Source organism: Schistocerca americana, chromosome X (assembly GCF_021461395.2).
Source record: "Schistocerca americana isolate TAMUIC-IGC-003095 chromosome X, iqSchAmer2.1, whole genome shotgun sequence".
In the NCBI taxonomy this organism is placed as follows: Eukaryota; Metazoa; Arthropoda; class Insecta; order Orthoptera; family Acrididae; genus Schistocerca; species Schistocerca americana.
In genome coordinates, this window is record NC_060130.1 from 97,083,731 (window position 1) to 97,103,621 (window position 19,891).

Sequence of the window (19,891 nt, forward strand, 5' to 3'; positions counted from 1 at the left end):
ATAGACAAGTTACAGACTTTAACAAAATATATTTCATTGTGTGAACAACAAACTGCCCATTACTTTGAAATTCACTGTGTTCTAATTACATCTCCTGGAATCGTAACACTGATGCTACCTTAATGATACAAATTTTGGGACAATAACTTCACATTAACACACAATGAAAGCCCATTTAAAGCCTGTTCAACCTACTCTGTTCAGCATAATATTTTACGCAACTGAAACAAGTGAAATATGACAAATATTCTTAAATGTTACAAAATAAATCCACATTCTTACTAACATGTAAAACACTACCTGAAATACCACTTTTGACATCTAGTTCAAATTGTAAATGTTGGAGATTTTTCCAGTGTGATCGTTGTCATAGTTAACTGCCATATATGTTCAATAATTAAGTTGATCATGACGATATAAATGTGTAGAACCCAACTTTATATTCCTTGCATATCTTACACAACTGAACATTATGTAGTTACACATGTAGGAAGAAATCAACTCATAAATGAAAGCACAAATTGTGAAATGCTAACATTCAACACATTTTAAATTTATCTCTTTTTGTAATCTCTGATGCTTGGCTGAAAAAGTGTTCTCAAACAGCACTATGGCAACAAGGAAATGTGTCTGATTTGATTTGTTGTTCTTCCTACAGATGTCGTAGTTCCAGTTTATGAACATGAGTTGCTCCTGATGTTTTGTACAGCAGTGGTTTATAATTTTGAATACAGTTCAACAGCTGGCAAACAATACCAGTGCCACTTTAACAGCTTATTACAGAACACTTTTGATTATTTGTAATTAAAATCACATACATTATTACAAAGTGATAAATAAACTACAAAATAGAGTCCACTTTATTACAGGAATAATATTAGACAACTGTTATAAATCTATAGTTACATTTTTACTACACAGAAAAGTCACATTAAACAGTAACTTTCTGCATCTCTCATTCTAAGAATTAAACAAAATACATCCAATCCAAGTAACTGCACACAAACTGCGTATTTCAAGGTATCCATGACTGAATTCTCTAAAAATACACACGATTCATAAATTTTGTTTGTTAAAGAACAGAATCAAAAATACATTATCTGTGTTCTGTGCTGACTTGATTCTAATAATACACACCCAAAGCATACAGCACAACTGACATGAAAAAAGTTTTCCATTGTCTTTATAAAAGTAAAGAAGTTAGCAATTATGAAAGATTCGCACAGAAGCATTGAAAGATTCTCACACAAGTAATTTACACATGATGATAAACTCATATCATACCTACAATCATGTGAAAGTATTCTGCTGTTCCTCCAAGAAATGAATACCTGGCCAAATTAAATGTAACATGCCGATGAAAGCAAAAATAAATAAAAAACTGAGCTTGTCTTTCAGAAGGGAGAAGTTTGCCAGATTCGCTGCACTTTCATTAGTGTACCTATATTTGCATTATAATACATACATTATTTGTATTTGGAAGTAAATAGTTAACCATATGATGTTTGCTTAAAATATTATTAAGATATATATGTGTATATATGCGCACATTAGCACTGATTGCGAATTTACAACAGCAGCATTGTGAAGTTTGCTAAGAAGTATTCAGTTACATAAACAAAGATTTTGTATTTTCCATACAATAATTGCGTACCTCAAAAACAACTGTTAATGACTTTTCCATTCTGTATTATTTGAAATGCCATTCATTCCTGTAGACTGCCTCTCTTGTTTCTTGAGGTGCTTTCCAAAATATTCTTCAGATGTTATTAACAAGAAGAAATCTGTTACTTCCTTTCTTTTTTTATCCTATGTTATAGGCCGCATACTTAAATATGCAAAGAATGGTGTGCAATGTCTGGGCTGGTATTCTTGCTGCTGACTGACACTGTATTTCTGCTGAAATCCAAATTAACTGAATTAAACACCACAGGGCCTATTTCACTTTTGTGTATTTGCACAGAACTCGGTACAAGAACGTAATTTTTATATTAGAATTGTGACATTTTCATTCACTCATCCTCCATCAAAAACATACTGAGCTACCTCACAATGTAATGGCAGGAAAAGTGCTGGTACAAAGAGCTGGAGTTTCCATAAAGCTCACTTTTTTAATAATAAACTTACTGTCAAGTACTGAAAAATATTTTATATTACAAGCTTTAGAGCACTCAGTATGTGTACACTTATGGGACTTCTGCTGTTTCTGGGTAGTGTCATTGATGTTATCTCCAGCATGACAAATGTGCCAGGGCAATAAATTTGTTCATCCCTTTTCATAAATAACTTCAGTGTCTATCCAGACAATAACACTGTATTTTTTCTTAAATTATTGCCTTGCTATTTGCGATATACAGTGGAACTGGCTTATCCTATTTCAGTTACCGGCCACAAAAGGGCAAATTATTAATTTCTTTCCTCTCCATGTCGAGTTTAAAATGTGATTACAGTACAATTAGGTATATCAGTCGACATCACAGATTATTTGGTGTAAGATCTGAGTGTCTCACACCACCAAAAGGATATAGTTACATAAAATGCAGTTAAAAAGCTACTAAAGCATAATACAAAATGCAATAATGTGTAAACATTAGAAAAATCATCATTACACTGTCACCAGAGATAGTATATCACTAAATTCCTTTGGGGTTGATCACTGCAAACAGGTCCCAAACAAATCACTGAAATGTGAAAGCCATTAGGGACTATTCATTTAAAAAATTTCATTTTTATTTCATCAGAGAACTTTCACTTATCAGAATCTAGCACACAATAAATGAGCTAATTTCATGGTTTTTTTATCAAAATATAAAATACCAGTGCACAAGTAATATACAAAAGTTTTATTCAACACACAAGCAATGAGATTGCTGGGGATTACAAAATGGTTTCCACCTACAAATTCTCTAAAAATGTTTGTACATTTTTCGTTAACAGTTCATAACTTTGAAGCAATTACTGAAAGCAACAGTAATTTTACACTTTTCCTATTACCCTGGATTTTACTATGACATGAAATACTTCTGAAACCCCAATAAAGCTTCAATGTATTAATAAGAAGTGACAGATAAGAGGCATGTGATGAAATAGTTTTTTTTCAAGAAATACATGGACAATTTTGTTCCAAATTAAGCATATTACTTTTCAGCATACTTACATTAAAAAAGGAAACAAATGTTAATGGAAGTTGGTGAAGCTTTTATATTAATAAATATTGTTAATTAAGTTTTCTATCAATTATATTGTACAAGTATCAATATAACTTCAATGATACATTATTTCTTCAAGATGTAGGTTCATATTTATTTCTGCAGTATATCCTTCTAAGTCTCTGTATGCAGTTCAGTTGCAGATAATCAAATACTGCAGACATGATGAAAGAGATACTCCAAAACAATCATGTATTAAGTACTAACAGACATAAAAATAATTCAAATTACTAATGAGCTATCATATGGCCTTTATTTAAAAACTTTGCAGCTTTCATTTTATGCTCTGCACAAAAATAGGTTAAAAATATACAGTTTGCAAAACTCTCAGGTATGGAAGTAAACATAGCAATCAGTACAAAATGCAGAGCTTCGATATATTTGGCTTCATTCAAAATAAAATTAGATTTGTATACAAACTGCATGACATTACAAAGTACTAATAACATAAATAAAACAGGTGTACTGATGCCTTTTGTACAAGTTGATTTGAATGTTCATAACAGATGCAGGAAAATAAAAATCAGCCACTTCAACTTGATAGATTATTCCTGATTTAAGCACTAAATAATTTTGTTCATCCATCACCTTACATGAAACAAAACAATCGCAGAATGCATGCATGTATGACCATGAATGGTCACAGAAAATGAGAAGCTCCATAGCAAAATTTTTGTCTTCTTCTAAATCTCTAAACTAGGCATCACAGTACCCTTTCAATGCAATGGGCAAAGCAACTGTCTCATCCCCCATTTTATTTCTGAAATATCTGCACACATTTAAATAGAAGATGCTATGTCCACTTGTTTCTTTTGATGTCTCCACTACTCCACGAAGAAACTTTGGTACTGAATATTCTTGACACATATTAGAAGGAAACAAAGTGGATATGGTACCTAAGGCTGGTCACTTTCCAAAATATAAAGCGATACATTAGGAAGATGACATTCAATTTTTATGGTGTGCAGTTAGGTTTATGGTAGTGGTCATTGTGGATTGTAAATACCATCCACTTAAGCTTTTCATTTGCTAATATTTGACCTTATAATAAATGTCATTTAATGGATTATGAGACACGAGCACGCATAGCATAGAGTGTTTATCCCAAACTGGAGAGTGTTTCTCCAAGCATACACACACACACACACACACACACACACACACACACACACACACACACACACACACACACACACACATTGATCATTATCATCATTCAACTAAAGGTGCAGCGTGTGGATCATCACAGGTACTTCAGTTGCTCCTTGTGGTCTCCCATATCACCTTATTCAACATTACTGAAAATGTATGGGTGATAAGTAAGTTTATAATTTTACGCTCCCTCGTATCTATGTAAAATTAATTAAAGTCGCCCCCTTAGCTGAGAGGTCAGCAAGTCTGACTGTCATGGAGTGGGCCCAGGTTTGATTCCTGGCCGGGTCGGAGATTTTCTCTGCTCAGGGACTGGGTGTTGTGTTGCTATCATCATCATCATCAACATGCAAGTCACCCAATGTAGCTTCAACAGAAATGACTTTTAACTTGGCCGAACTTCCCCAGACAGGGACTCCTGGTCATCAATGACATACAGTCATTTCATTTTTAAAAACATTTTCTGTTCCAGTTACTATGCAAATTGAAGTGTCAAAACCTCTCCAATTATTTCTGAAATTCTAACTCTAAATGAAATTTATGAGAAGTGGCTGCTCTAGTCTGATCAAGTGAACTGATGGAGCATAAAGACACTGGAGTTACATCCAAGATGACCTAGCTTGAAATCTAGATGACCTAGCTTCAAATCTCTCCCCCAACATAACTTAAGACAAATGTGAGGATGGTTTCTTTCAAAAGGACATGGCCAATTTCCTTCCCTACCCACCCCCCCCCCCCCCCCCCTAATCCGTGCTCCGAGCTTGTGCTCCATCTCTGATGACATCATTGTTGAAGGGATGTCAATCTAGCTTTGTAGAGTCTAAAGGAGACACTAATTTTTAGCAGCCATACATAATGAACTGTTATCTTAGTCCTCTCTTGGAGGAGCAAGAATTGGGGGAGAAGCGGGAATTGCTCAAGGATCAAAAATCACTGCACGAGCAAGAGCCTCTGGAGAAACAGGAATCATTGCAGGAGCATCAGGAGGAGGAGGAGGAGGAGGAGGAGGAGGAGGAGGAGGAGGAGGTGGTGGTGGTGGTGGTGGTTCTGGGTTTCATTTCCGTAACTTTCCCCATTTCCTAAACCTTACCAGTCCTTTATCTTCATCCCTCCTCATTTCCCTTCAGCACCTCTGCCACAAGAAGTAGTCAGTGACCCTGAAAGCTTGTGTATTTCCATATTTTTTGTGTGTGTTTTCTCCTCCCACTACTGGTATCTTTTTTGATCTACCCAATTAAAAAATGTGGATATAGTATGCATTATGAGCCATCAGGAACCACTATTATTTTCATTATAAATAATCCTCTGATTTGGAGAAATGTTTTAATTCATAATTGTGGCAACTAGAGTACAATAAAGGGAAAGCTTTAGCTAGAATGGCTCATGTCCTGTACAGAGCGCCCAGAAGCTACAAGCACGTCTATATTTCGATTATAATAACTGTCATTGACATTCAGTGAATAAATTTTAGTTCTTTCTTCAGTATCATGTACTCACTGCTGTGCTTGATTAGAAGGTAAATGCAAAGCCTTGTTATCCATATCTGGACACGTTTAACAGGGCTAGGAGAAATAAAGTTAATTGTTGGGTGTTATTACTGGCCACCAGGTTCCACCGTGACAGTTCTAGAATCATTCAAAAGGATTCTACACTCTGTATCGCAGAAGTACCTGGATCATGCTATATTAGTCGGAGGAGACTTCAACCTACCTAGTATAGACTGGGATGTCTATGGATTCATTACAGGTGGTACAGACAGGCCGTCGTGTGAATTACTTTTGAACACATTATCCGATAACTGCCTTAAGCAGCTAAATCGACAGCAAACAAGTAATGGAAATATTTTAGATCTAGTAGCCATGAACAGACCAAACCTCATCGATGGTGTCAGTGTTGAGACAGGGATTAGTGATCATGATGTTTTCATTATGACTATGGTTACAAAAGTTAAAAAGTCAGTCAAGAAGGCTAGGAGAGTATTCTTACTAGAAAGAGCAGATAAGCAGTTGTTAGCATCCCACTTAGTAAATGAATTGACTTCATTTACTTCCGGTATGATGGACGAGGAAGAATTATGGGCAAATTTTAAACACTTTGTAAATCACGCATTGGAGAAGTAAGTGCCGAAAGAGTGGGTTACAGACGGAAAAGACCCACCGTGGTATAACAGCGCAATTCGGAGAATGCTCAGGAAGCAAAGACAGTTGCACGCGCGGTACAAGAAAGATCGGGAGAATGAAAACACGCAAAAGTTAGTAGAGATTCGTGCTGCTGTAAAATGAGTGATGCGCAAAGCATACAACCACTACCATCGTCATACCTTAGCAAAAGATCTTGCTGAAAACCCAAGGAAATTCTGGTCTTACGTAAAATCGGTAAGCGGGTCGAAGGCTTCCATCCAGTCACTCACTGATCAGTCTGGCCTGGCAATGGAAGACAGCAAAACGAAAGCTGAAATTTTAAATTTAGCATTTGAGAAATCTTTCACAGGAGGATCGTACGAACATACTGCCGTTTGAGTCTCGTACAGATTCCTGTATGGAGGACATAGTGATAGACATCCCTGGTGTTGTGAAGCAGCTGAATGGGTTGAAAATAAATAAATCGCCAGGTCCTGATGGGATTCCAATTCAGTTTTACAGAGAGTACTCTACAGCATTGGCTCCTTACTTACCCGCGCATTTATCACGAATCTCTTGCCCAATGTAAAGTCCCGAGCGACCGGAAAAAAGCGCAGGTGACACCTGTATATAAGAAGGGTAGAAGGACGGATCCTCAAAATTACAGACCAATATCCTTAACATCGATTTGTTGCAAGATTCTCGAAGATATTCTCAGTTCAGATATAATGAATTTCCTTGAGACAGAGAAGTTGTTGTCCATGCATGAGCACGGCTTTAGAAAGCATCGCTCCTGTGAAATGCAACTCGGCCTTTTTTCACATGATATCTTGCGAACCATGGATGAAGGGTATCAGACGAATGCCATATTCCTTGACTTCCGGAAAGCGTGACTCGGTGCCCCACTGCAGACTCCTAACTAAGGTACAAGCATATGGGATTGGTTCCCAAATATGTGAGTGGCTCGAAGACTTCTTAAGTAATAGCACCCAGTATGTCGTCCTTGATGGTGAGTGTTCATCGGAGGTGAGGGTATCATCTGGAGTGCCCCAGGGAAGTGTGGTAGGTCCGCTGTTGTTTTCTATCTACATAAATGATCTTTTGGATAGGGTGGATAGCAATGTGCGGCTATTTGCTGATGATGCTGTGGTGTACAGGAAGGTGTCGTCCTTGACTGTAGGAGGATACAAGATGACTTGGACAGGATTTGTGACTGGTGTAAAGAATGGCAGCTAACTCTAAATATAGATAAATGTAAATTAATGCAGATAAATAGGACAAATAATCCCGTAATGTTTGAATACTCCATTAATAGTGTAGCGCTTGACACAGTCACGTCGATTAAATATTTGGGCGTAACATTGCAGAGCAATATGAAGTGGGACAAGCATGTAATGACAGTTGTGGGGAAGGCAGATAGTCGTCTTCGGTTCATTGGCAGAATTTTGGGAAGATGTGGTTCATCTGTAAAGGAGACCGCTTATAAAACACTAATACGGCCTATTCTTGAGTACTGCTCGAGCGTTTGGGATCCCTATCAGGTCGGATTGAGGGAGGACATAGAAGCAATTCAGAGGTGGGCTGCTAGATTTGTTACTGGTAGGTTTGATCATCACGCGAGTGTTACGGAAATGCTTCACGAACTTGGGTGGGAGAGTCTGGAGGAAAGGAGGCATTCTTTTCGTGAATTGCTACTGAGGAAACTTAGAGAACCAGCATTTGAGGCTGACTGCAGTATAATTTTACTGTAGCCAACATATATTTCGCAGAAAGACCACGAAGATAAGAGAGATTAGGGCTTGTACAGAGGCATATAGGCATTCATTTTTCCCTCGTTCTGTCTGGGAGTGGAACAGGGAGAGAAGATGCTACTTCTGGTATGAGGTACCGTCCACCACGCACTGTATGGTGCATTGCGGAGTATGTATGTAGATGTAGATGTAGATGATTGCACACTAACAACACTCCCTGGCTCCCCCTCTTCCAATGCAGTCTGACAATTACAAAGTTATTTTATTCAAGAGAATCAGAAGTAGCTCTCAGATTATGTCCAACATATGGGAAATAATTAATGTGATAAAATAATTATTAATAACATGAGACAAACAAACTGTCCCAGAAATGTGGTGCATATGTACCTATAGGATGTCATATTGTAACCATTCCACTGCTACTGCAGTGTGTGAGGTAGTGTTCATCTCCCACATATCCCCTCCCTCATCTCTGCTATTGAGATATTTATCATTATCACACATCAGTACAACGGAATTAATGTAAAGAGCTAAACAGTACTTGGGTACTGCCCAATCTACAACATGCAAGCACTTGCAGCTGCTAATTATTCTGAATTTTTTGTTGATTTCTGGTCTTTAATATTTTATCACATTTACATATTACATCTGAACACTTAGTCGTTACTAACTGTGCTACAATCTTTCTAATTTTTACATGACCTTCGCCTTCAGCATTGCTGTAAGTGCTCGGTAAGTATAAATTTGCACAATGTTCAGAATCTACAATGCAGTTATCTGGATGAGCCACTTGACATTCTGTAGGAAGGCAGGAATGGACCACCTGCAGGAAGAACATACCTAATGCAGTGCTCTTAAAATGAAATTTGAAGTTCATAATTGCACTCTATCTAGATTTAGGTTTTCCATTAGTTCTATGAACCAATACAACAAATTTCAAAACAGTTCCCTCTTCATGCTCATGGTCAACTTTCTTCTGTCTCCCCCTCCCCTCCTCCTCCTCCTCCTCCTCCCCCTCTCCCTCCTGCTGCTCCTACTCCTCCTCCCCTCATCCTACTCCTACTCCCCCTCCTCTTGCTCCTCCTCCTCCTGAGTGTCATCATTGTCGTCCACTTCCTTATATTCCTCCAGTTATTCCTCCTGCTCCTCCAGTGATTCCTCCTGCTCCTCCAATGATTCCTCCTGCTCCTCCAAGAGAACTAATGATCCACTTGTAATGACATCATCATTGCATTAAAGCCAAACATTACTTCTAGAAATATTTATACTGAGGTACAGCAAAACCTCCTCACTTTATTATTCCTTGATTTTTAAGCATTATGGTTTATTGCAAACTTCAGTTTTCCTAAAAAGTTATTAATCTTTCCTTGTTTTTCTGTTCACTCAGTTATCTGGTGGTCCTGCAGTGATGAATGATCATTTTCTGAAAATATTGAAAGCAGCAACACTAACTATTCAGCTACTGAGGTGCACCAGTATGCTCTCATTTACTTGAATAACAAATAAAATACACATACTGCAATCCCATTCTTTTAATTCTGCAATGATCTTCACAGGGAAAATATTATGAGTTAGGATTTACCCCTTAGCTCCACTAGAATGCATATCTCCAAGCAAGACATATCCTGTTTTGAGGCAAAAGACACACATTCCAGTACACTTGTTATATATGTGTTTAGTAGTTGGTGTTCTTGAGACTAGACATGGTTCATATTGCCACTGAACAGTAGTAAATTCTTGGGTTTTTCTTTTGCACATTATATCACTTTTACCAGTAGGTTTATTGTGGCCACTCTTCTCTTTCTGGCCCTTATTATCTTATTACATTTTAATTTCCTTCATTCCTTCTCCTACTATCAAGTCAATGATTCAGACACTTCCAATTTGACTATTTTGTTACTATTGAGTACATTACTGAAGTGACATCATCAAGCAAACACACAGTTATGAGCTATGTTCTTCTACTGGAGCCTCAGAATACAAGTTTTAAAATATCACATAAGCACATACCCCCTTAATCTGAAACATATGAAGAGGAAAAAATTTTTTCGTTTGCAACAAGCTTCAGAATACTCACAGTATAATTGTTATCTTTATCATCAGCAGCAACAAATCAAATACTCTGGTTTAAATGATCGTATGAAGTCAGTTGTGAAGACACTAAAATAAGACTTTGCCCATGTTCACAACTGAACCCTTCACCCTCTGCTAAACACAGTATCAACTACATAGGCTCAAAAGGTAGAATTAACAGGAAACAATTTTGAATGTGCAAATGTCTTTTACATCAGAGTTTCATTTTCCAACACAGAGAGAAAATATTGACAGAGAGTGAATGTATCTTAACTCCTGAGAAGTGTTGAACCTACACATCACTAGCTCTGACTACTGATGTGAGTGGAATACATGTGTCTGATAAATCAAAAGCATATATATCTTCCTAAAACCACCACTATTTTTTCTTTTAAGTGAATAACCACGCCTAACAGTAATTATTATGCTCCAGATGTTGGGCACATAAGCAGGTTATGGAAAACAGCACCAAGCATTGGCACAAACAGAGCACATTTCAGTACCACATAGTGGCAGATGAGATTTCTACACATCTCCCACTAGATAAACTACAGAGACCTCGGGATTCTGAACCATGCTATAACAAGGATGATCAGCAGAAACTTCAGTCCCCACAGTTGCAACACACAATGGATTTAAGAAATAAATATACAAAAAAAAAAAGATAATCTTGTGAGATATAAGTCCAAGGAGCTGAAGTGGCTGACATACTATGACATGCATTTATTATGGAATCAACAATGAAACCCTTTAAATTTGAGTTAAACTGCAGGATGTGATTCCTAAGAATTAAAATACTGCAGTAATGTAGATCCCAAAGGAGACTTATATGCTTGTGTGTTACACATACTGAACACTGTTATAACAACAACTTCATTAACAATAATAAATGATCTATTTATATATATTTATGTATATATATTATTATTATTATTATTATTTTCAATACCTTACTTCTTTCACTTGAGCATTTTATCCATTTCCAATTAAAATTAATTGCAACCAGATCCATACATAAAAAATGACAATGTAAGGGGAACGAAGAGAAAGAAAATCCAGTCTCTTTCCATAATGTCTACTCAGTTACATCACTGTATAGCAGCTCTCTACAGTTACTTATATTCACACCTTTTGCATTTTCCTGAAATCACTCCACAAAACATAACTCTCATCATTGAATAATGCACCCTGAAATACATTTTACCAAGTGATTCAACCAGCATCATTTTCTCGATTTGGAGAGGTCTGCTGCTTCACTCGGCAACCCGTTAGCAGCTGCTGACAGTGGTATATGTAAAGGGATGAGGAACTGATGACCTGATGGATGCTGACTTGATCCACCTGCAACATATATTTCATAAATTACAAAAGTAAGATTTTATTCTTATAAGTCAGGGATTTTCAAAAAAAAAAAAGGTTCAAATGGCTCTGAGCACTATGGGACTCAACTGCTGAGGTCATTAGTCCCCTAGAACTTAGAACTAGTTAAACCTAACTAACCTAAGGACATCACAAACATCCATGCCCGAGGCAGGATTCGAACCTGCGACCGTAGCGGTCTTGCGGTTCCAGACTGCAGCGCCTTTAACCGCACGGCCACTTCGGCCGGCTAGGGATTTTCAAGTGATCAATGGAAGTAAAAGTATAATCTAGAAGGGCCAATGCATACCAAGTGGTCCATGAAAACAATAACTAACAGTTTGATCATCTGAGAAAGAAAAGTGATATTTGATGGGTGAGCTCCCTAATGTCTAGCAGACTAAACATTTTTTTAAATTCTGTACCAGTTTCTTTGCATCTGTTGTCTTTTTATTTATTCAGTAATAATTTGCCCAAGGCTTCTCACCACAGTCAGGACTATAAATTAAAACCATCATCATCTAGCTGAAGGTATTCCTTAATATATTTTTACTAGCTAACAGTAGTTTCTACAGGAGGAGTAATTTCTCTGTCTTAATATTTTTGTGCTATTACACTATATAACATACTTAAGCTTTAGAGAGTATCGAAGGTGAGAAGCTTACACTTAAAAACCACACTATTTTTCATTTTTTGACCAGCAATATCTTTGTCAGAGGATGAGAAAAAAAATCTGAAAATTAGACATGGAATAGACGTTTATGATATCAATTTTCAGTATAAATTTCAACCTCTAGATTGAGTTGAAAGTTATGAAGACAATTTACAAATATGAGTCAAAAATACATTTTTTAACATTTGCAATATCTGGGCTAATGCAATGAAGTATATCAGTCATACAATTTAAACATGTCTATGATTAACTGTCTTTTTTTTTGAAAACTAGCCAACTAATTACATTATTTTGTTCTCAACTTATTTGTTTCTACATAATCATTCACTGAACATCTGATTTCTTCACTTAGTTTGGGCATTAGGTTACAAGTTCACCCAGTTATGACTGTAAATTCTAGGGGAGACAGCTTCTTCAGTACATTTTTAACTGGCAACCAAACTTCATCCTTCTCAACTTTTCTGAAGGAGGTACATGGTCCTGGTGGGTGGTAAAATGTAACATGCACATCTTGGTGTTGACAAGCAATATTATCAACTTTGGCAGTCCACCACTGTTCATCATAAACACAAGCCACTATGTCTTTATTTTGAAGTGTCAGTGGTACAAATTCAAAAGAGGTAAAGTTCACTATAAGTGGATGCAGATGTGATCCTACTCTTGAGCAAGTTGTGTGACTGGGATATAAAACAATGAAAAGATCAGGGGGCTTTAATCTTGTGACAACTGGCATCTCTTTCCTTCAGAACATTGGCGTAACATTCTTATATATCCCCAAATTTTACAAAAACACAGGTAATTCCTTGTATCTATTTTTTAAAGAATTTAATGATTTCTTGAGGTGTCAAGATCTCTTCCCCACAGATCCGCCACAGTGTAGCTTTTGTGACAGCTTGCTTTGTTGCATCTCCATGCCATCACACATGTTCTTCCCACGACAAAACATGCAAACGTTCCATTCCACATCAAGTCCAAAATAATCTTGTAATATATATGATACAGTTCTATTTAGTTTCTTAATTGCAGCTGAAAAGCGTGCAGTGCTGTAGTGTTGCATTCAAGGTGGTCATTCATGACAAAAACTCTAGCTCTTTGGTTTATCTTGATCGTTATAATAGAACGCAAACAGATAAATTGTGGCCAGTTTCTTTGCCCACTGGTGCCATTGTACTTCGTCTTGAACAACAATGGAACTATTTTCCGAAAATTTGAACTAAGCATTCATCAACTGCCAAGATTTGCTTTTCGTCTTACATAAATTTATCTTGAGCTTTCAAAATAAAATGATACATTTTCAGAATTTTTAGGTTAGCTACTAACACTTCATGAAACTATTCTCGTGGTTTTATTACTGTCAGCATTTCCGTTCTGTCTTATGTCACCCATTGTTTGTATTCTGTATTGTCAGGCATCAAATCGCCTTCTTCCTATTCTTCAAACATGTCAAGTTAAGCCTGCTTCCTACGACAACCTTGATATTATCCCATGATCATATAACGGTAACTGTCAATTAATGCATTCCAGAACTTCCAGAAAGTCTTTATAGTTCACTGTAAGATAGCCCCATCTATCACCAGCTTTACATTCTGGTGATACAAACAAACGCAAACGTTATGGGTGCGAGATGCACCTGTAACAATACACTATTTTGGTCTCAAGTCGCAAAATTCCGACCTTCCAATTTTAATGTCAGGATTTTCTTTTTTAATTCAGTGAACAGCACATTTAAATTGTACAATATTAACCTTTTTTGTCTTTGAACCTTAGCATCATTTTGTTTCACAGTAACACGATCTTTTTTGCCAGGTATCAAACACCTGTCATTGTCATCCTCATAAACTTTCGCGATCGTGGTTTCATCCATCAAATTAGATGAATTTTTCTTTTGTAATGAAGGAAAATTCCCTTTTCTTTTACTGAATGCCAAATGTTCTGACACATTAATCACTAACTTTTGCTCGACTCCAAAAATTTGGCAGTAAACTGATAATTTTATCCTTTTGATTTGAAACACAGCATTTAGTTTTTAGCTTTTCTATCAAATCATAAAATCTGGTTGGTGACTTTTTAGAACATACACCTGGTTTAGTACAAATTTGCTTTTGAAATGAAACTCCCAAATTATTTTCGACTGTAGCTGCCACTTTCTCATTTCTTGCATCCAAGACAAAAGTATTTTTTCATCGTTTAGTTTTTTAATTTTGCTAGCAGACAACACAGTTAATATTTCTAAAGCTGAATCTACTTTTTGATAGTTTCTGGTAAGTCATAAAATTCTATATCTGGCCTGTCACTACCCCATCTTTGTTATCTATAAACATCGTACAACATTTTGTACACAACGACCTTCCTTGTTTTATATTGATGACGGCTTTTATTTTTAGAATAATGATCAACCGTTATTTCTCTCAGACCTTTTGATATAGGTTTCTAATGTTTTTTGAAAGGGTCCAAGCACAGCTGGCCAAAAAGGTTACGAATTTTTTTCAGAGTATTTGCAAGTTTATTTAACCTAGACAACTCTTACGTAAAACAACACTTTTTCTTCATCAGTGTAATTTCAATTAATGTAATGTATTTACGAAATGCTCGATACACTTTTATGGTAAGCTTCGTTAATATGAATACTAATAAAACAATGAGACCTCATTTTTCAACTCACACTTCAAGAGCTTATAGTTAAATCGGTGTGAGTGGACGGTAGTTTGTGGAAAGGAGAAGACGAGACACTGACTTTTACAGGTTTGTCTGTGAGCTAGTACAGACTTGCAGATGCTGTCTGCCAGCCTGCTGAAACTTTCAGCAGAATATTGTCTCAGCAAATAATCATTAGTAACTTTAATCTGATGTATTTAAATTGTATAATTGATATACTTTTTCCATTAGCCTACACATCACAGATGTAAAAAACGTACGTTTGAATCATATTTATGATTTTTTTCATAACTTCCAATTGAATCTCAAACCTGAAATTTCTACTGAAGTTTGATATCACAAAGATCTATTATGTGCGAAATTTTCAGACTTTTAGTTAGTCCCCCAACAAAGATACTGCAGATCAAAAATTAGAAAATCCCAAAACTTCGTTTTTTTTAAAAAATAGTGTATTTTTTAAGTGGTAAGTTTAATCACCATTGATACTCTATAAAAAGTAATTATGCTATATAGTGTACCAGCGCAAAAGTATTAAGACAAATTATTCCTCCTGTGAAAAACTACTGTTCAAAAATTGAGGTTTTTTTTTTTTTTTAAATTTGAAACCAGTAACTTTGAGCTGTTAAAAATATATTAAGCAACACATTCAGCTAGGTGATGGTTTTAATTTGTAAGCTAGAGTGTGCTAAACTAAATGGTTTTTATTTGGAAGGCCTAGTGCAACCCATTAACACATAATTAAAAAACTGCAGATGCTTCGGAAGAAGGAGGTTGCTGCCTGAAACAAAAATGACCGCCATCTGTAAATTATAAACAATAAAAAAAATTTAAAATACTGGACCACTTGACCCAAAAATGTTTTGAAATGATATACATTATCTAAAGATTTAAATTAAAGCACAAAAAGTTAATTGATGGTTCAACAATTGAAGAAATGTTACATGTTAACTACGCTTTAAGACAATGGTGTACCTCTCCAATTCCTGTACTCTGCTGTTAATAACTGTAAACAAGAAGCCAGCCTCATTATTTGACAATGTAGCGTCAAACACAACTACTATAAATTAAGTAGCTGCAGTCAGTGTAACACAAAACTAGTGCATCAATACTGATCTCTCTCTCTCTCTCTCTCTCTCTCTCTCTCTCTACATAAATATTCTGCACACACAGCAAGTAAAATAGCGCATACACATGGCAGCAGGCAGACAAGATGTAGCAAACCAACTTGTACCACATGACATGACAGTCACGAACTTCAATTTAATGGTTTGTTGGTCCAGGTGCACTTTACCACACTTTTATCATCTGCTAGGATAGATGCAAAAGTCCCCATTTAAATTTGCTTTGGCCTTCTTGTAAATATATGAAATACAGTCAATATGCATACTATTCTAAATTTAATATATATTTATTTTTTAATCCAAGAATTTCAGCCATGTGTCATCAATCCTTAAGTTATAACCATCGCCACTGTTACTAACAGAGGTGACTAAATAATCATATTAACCATTCTTTGGTTCCTCCGGCCAAACAGTGGTCATATTTATATTTACTCAATCCATTGTTTATTAACAAAGAAAAGTGCAAGTAACATGATTATTGACAACAGAAGGGGAGGCGGCTACGATAAAACTGTAACACATGACAATGATGATGATTACACATTTCACAGATCTCTCTAATTGTAACAAAAATTTACATTTTGGTCGTGGATATTTTGCAACAGAGCTCTCTCATTCAGAGCCGCACATTGTCTACTCGTTTATTTCCCTTTTGCTCTTGTGTTTTACTTTTTTTGTTCACACTAATTCAGTGTAAATTTTCGAAGTATTTGCAACACAAGTTCCTGCTCTCCATACAAGCTGTCACGCTCAAATTATTCTCGGAACGGAGAATTGGATGAAACCTGAAGCAGAAAGCTCCGTAATGTTTAGCAAGGCACGGAACGAATACTGAAACGACAGGTTAGATGCCGTACTGGGGGAGCGTTCATTGCAATCGACAAAAATATTGTGTCTATCGAGGTCGAAACCGATTTTCTGGAGTTATCAGAAGGCGAGTAACAGACCTGTATTAACTCAATTATTGCAGTTTTTACCGGCCAACTGATTCCGCCGTTACCATTTTAGAATCATTCAAAGCTAGTCTACGCTCAGTAGCATGGAAATATCCTGATCGTGCTATATCGGTTGGAGGCGACTGACGTACCGAGTGTAGATTAGACGTTGTAGGTGGTATGGACAGTGAAGTTGTTTTGAACACGTTTACCGAAAACGTGTGCTGAACAGGTAGTTCGACAGCACACACGTAATGGAAGTATTTTTGACCTTGCAACTACAAACAGTTGGTTCAAATGGCTCTGAGCACTATGGGACTCAACTGCTGAGGTCATTAGTCCCCTAGAACTTAGAACTAGTTAAACCTAACTAACCTAAGGACAGCACAAACATCCATGCCCGAGGCAGGATTCGAACCTGCGACCATAGGGGTCTTGCGGTTCCAGACTGCAGCGCCTTTAACCGCACGGCCACTTCGGCCGGCTACAAACAGTCTTGACCTTATCGACAGTGTGGTTTACAGACACGGGATAGCGATTTTGATATCACAGCGAGGATGGTTTACTCAAGTTACCAAACCCTCAAGAAGGTTAGAAAGAGTAAATACACAGTTGTTAGCATCCAGTTTAGACAATAAATAAACATCAGTTAGTTCTAATATGATGGACGTAGAGGCCTTACGAGAAAAGTTTAAACTGACTGTAAATCGCATCCTGGAAAAGTACGTGCCGAGTAAGTGGATTAAGGAGGGAAGAGACCCGCCGTCAAATAACAAATTCGGAAAATGTTGAGGAAGCAGAGACTGCTGTACTCTCGGTTCAAAAAAGAAGAGCGCGCAAATACGACAAGCAGAAGTCATACGTCTGTAAACAGATCGCCGGGTGAAGCATGCAGTTCCCAGTTCCCATCGTCATAGTTTAGCAAACGATTTTCCCGAGAAAATTCTGGTCCTACGTAAAATCGCCATCGAAGGCTTCTATCCAGTCACTTGTTGACCACTCTGGTGAGCGTAGAGAGAGAGAGAGAGAGAGAGAGAGAGAGAGAGAGAGAGAGAAACACACGAAGTTTTAAATTTCCACATTTAAGAAATCATTTAAATAAGAGGATCGGACGAACATCATTTGAACGTCCAACATACTACCGCACGTAGGACGCAGTAACAGGTATTTCTGGCGTTGGGAAGCAACTGAAAGAGCTGAAAACATATAAGTCGCCAGGTCCGGATGGAATCCCAATTCGATTTACATAGAACACTCAACGACTTTGGCCCCTTACTCTGCTCGCATTTATCGCCAATCTCTTGCCAGCGCACAGTCCTAAGCGACTGGGGAAAAAAAAAACGCATGCATTTCAGAGGCGAACCGTTAGATTTGATACCGATAGGTTCGATCAACTCATAAGAATCACGGAGATGTTTTGTGAACTCAAATGGGATTCACTGGAGTAAAGACGACGTTCTTTTCGCGAAATTTAGAGAGCCGGCATTTGAAGGAGACCGCAGAACGATTCTACTGCCACCAATGTACATTTCGCGAAAGGACCACGAAGATACGAGAAATTGGGGCATATAGCCGTTCTTCCCTTGCTCTATATGACGTCGTCTGATGCGTAATGAACTGATAGCACGGATGCCATTGCGTTTCTTCCAACTGTTCAAGAAACACAAATATCTCAGACAGCAATGCTGTCACTGACATGATCAGTGGCAAAATGTAGTGTTTTGTCCTACAGAGAGGTTTGCATCTGACCGAGAAGCTACTGGCCTTCAGGCTGCATTATAGAATGGCAGAATATATATACTGGCTTGAATTAACCACTAGATACAAGATGCAATCTAGCCTGATCTGATTAAGGGCAATCTGAATAATCACCAGTACATCAAATAGATGGTTCTAAATGGCACACTTCAGCTGGACAATTTCAAGGAAAATGCGGTAAGGAATGTCGGAGTTTCAGCTAACGCACTAATACTAGCGCTTCTTCGTGATGATCTGAAACGTCTGCTAGTAAGTATGTCTGTGGTACGATTAGTCAACAACTTTTTCCTCACAGTCCTCTACGAACCACTGTTGATACTATAATAGAAAACTGAGTGCATGAGGGCCGCTTAGGAACATTTGCAGGCCCTCTTTTAATTCCGTAGAACAACATGCTCTGACTGCATCATGAGCAAGCTTCACACGGTACGAAATTCTTGAAGTCAGGAAGATCATGTACTGTTATGTATTATTAATAACCCAAGATTAATTTCTGTCACTTGTATCCTTCTTGAGGTTGCAATTTTTACGGACATTGGGGCAACCAGTTGCCAGCGAGTTGTCATTTTGCTGGGAGGCACTTGGAAAAAATTGTTTGAAGACTGATTTAAAAGGATGAAGGGAAGCGCTATCCACTGGGATAATCATTTTGGAAAGCAAAATCAATGAGGCTGTACAGTGAAGCCTTGTTAATCACCGTCAGATTTTGAGCCAAAGTCGCATTCATCGAGGCCAGTGTGGAAATCAAAGTTGTTCATGGGTTCCTTCTAAAGGAAAACTGACATCTCTCAGTCCGTTGACTTACGGTACAAAATGGTTCAAATGGCTCTGAGCACTATGGGACTCAACTGCTGAGGTCATTAGTCCCCTAGAACTTAGAACTAGTTAAACCTAACTAACCTAAGGACAACACAAACATCCATGCCCGAGGCAGGATTCGAACCTGCGACATTAGCGGTCTTGCGGTTCCAGACTGCAGCGCCTTTAACCGCACGGCCACTTCGGCCGGCACTTACGGTACATTTTGCCTTTCTGTTCAAATCCGCTGTCTTATTTCGTTCTGCTGTCATGGAGGGGATTTTATG

At 37.4% G+C, this 19,891-nt stretch overlaps 1 protein-coding gene across 2 annotated transcripts in view; it reads right to left on the reverse strand.

Annotated features, from left to right (window-relative positions):
• Positions 1 to 11,309: 11,309 nt before the first annotated feature.
• The window catches only part of LOC124554843, a 172,057-nt gene continuing 163,475 nt past the window's right edge, over positions 11,310 to 19,891 (reverse strand). For both annotated transcript variants that reach the window (XM_047128506.1, XM_047128505.1), the window contains one exon: positions 11,310 to 11,646. In XM_047128506.1, the coding sequence (XP_046984462.1) occupies positions 11,528 to 11,646 (119 nt within the window). In that variant the 3' untranslated portion in view covers positions 11,310 to 11,527. The remainder of the gene's footprint in view (positions 11,647 to 19,891) is intronic.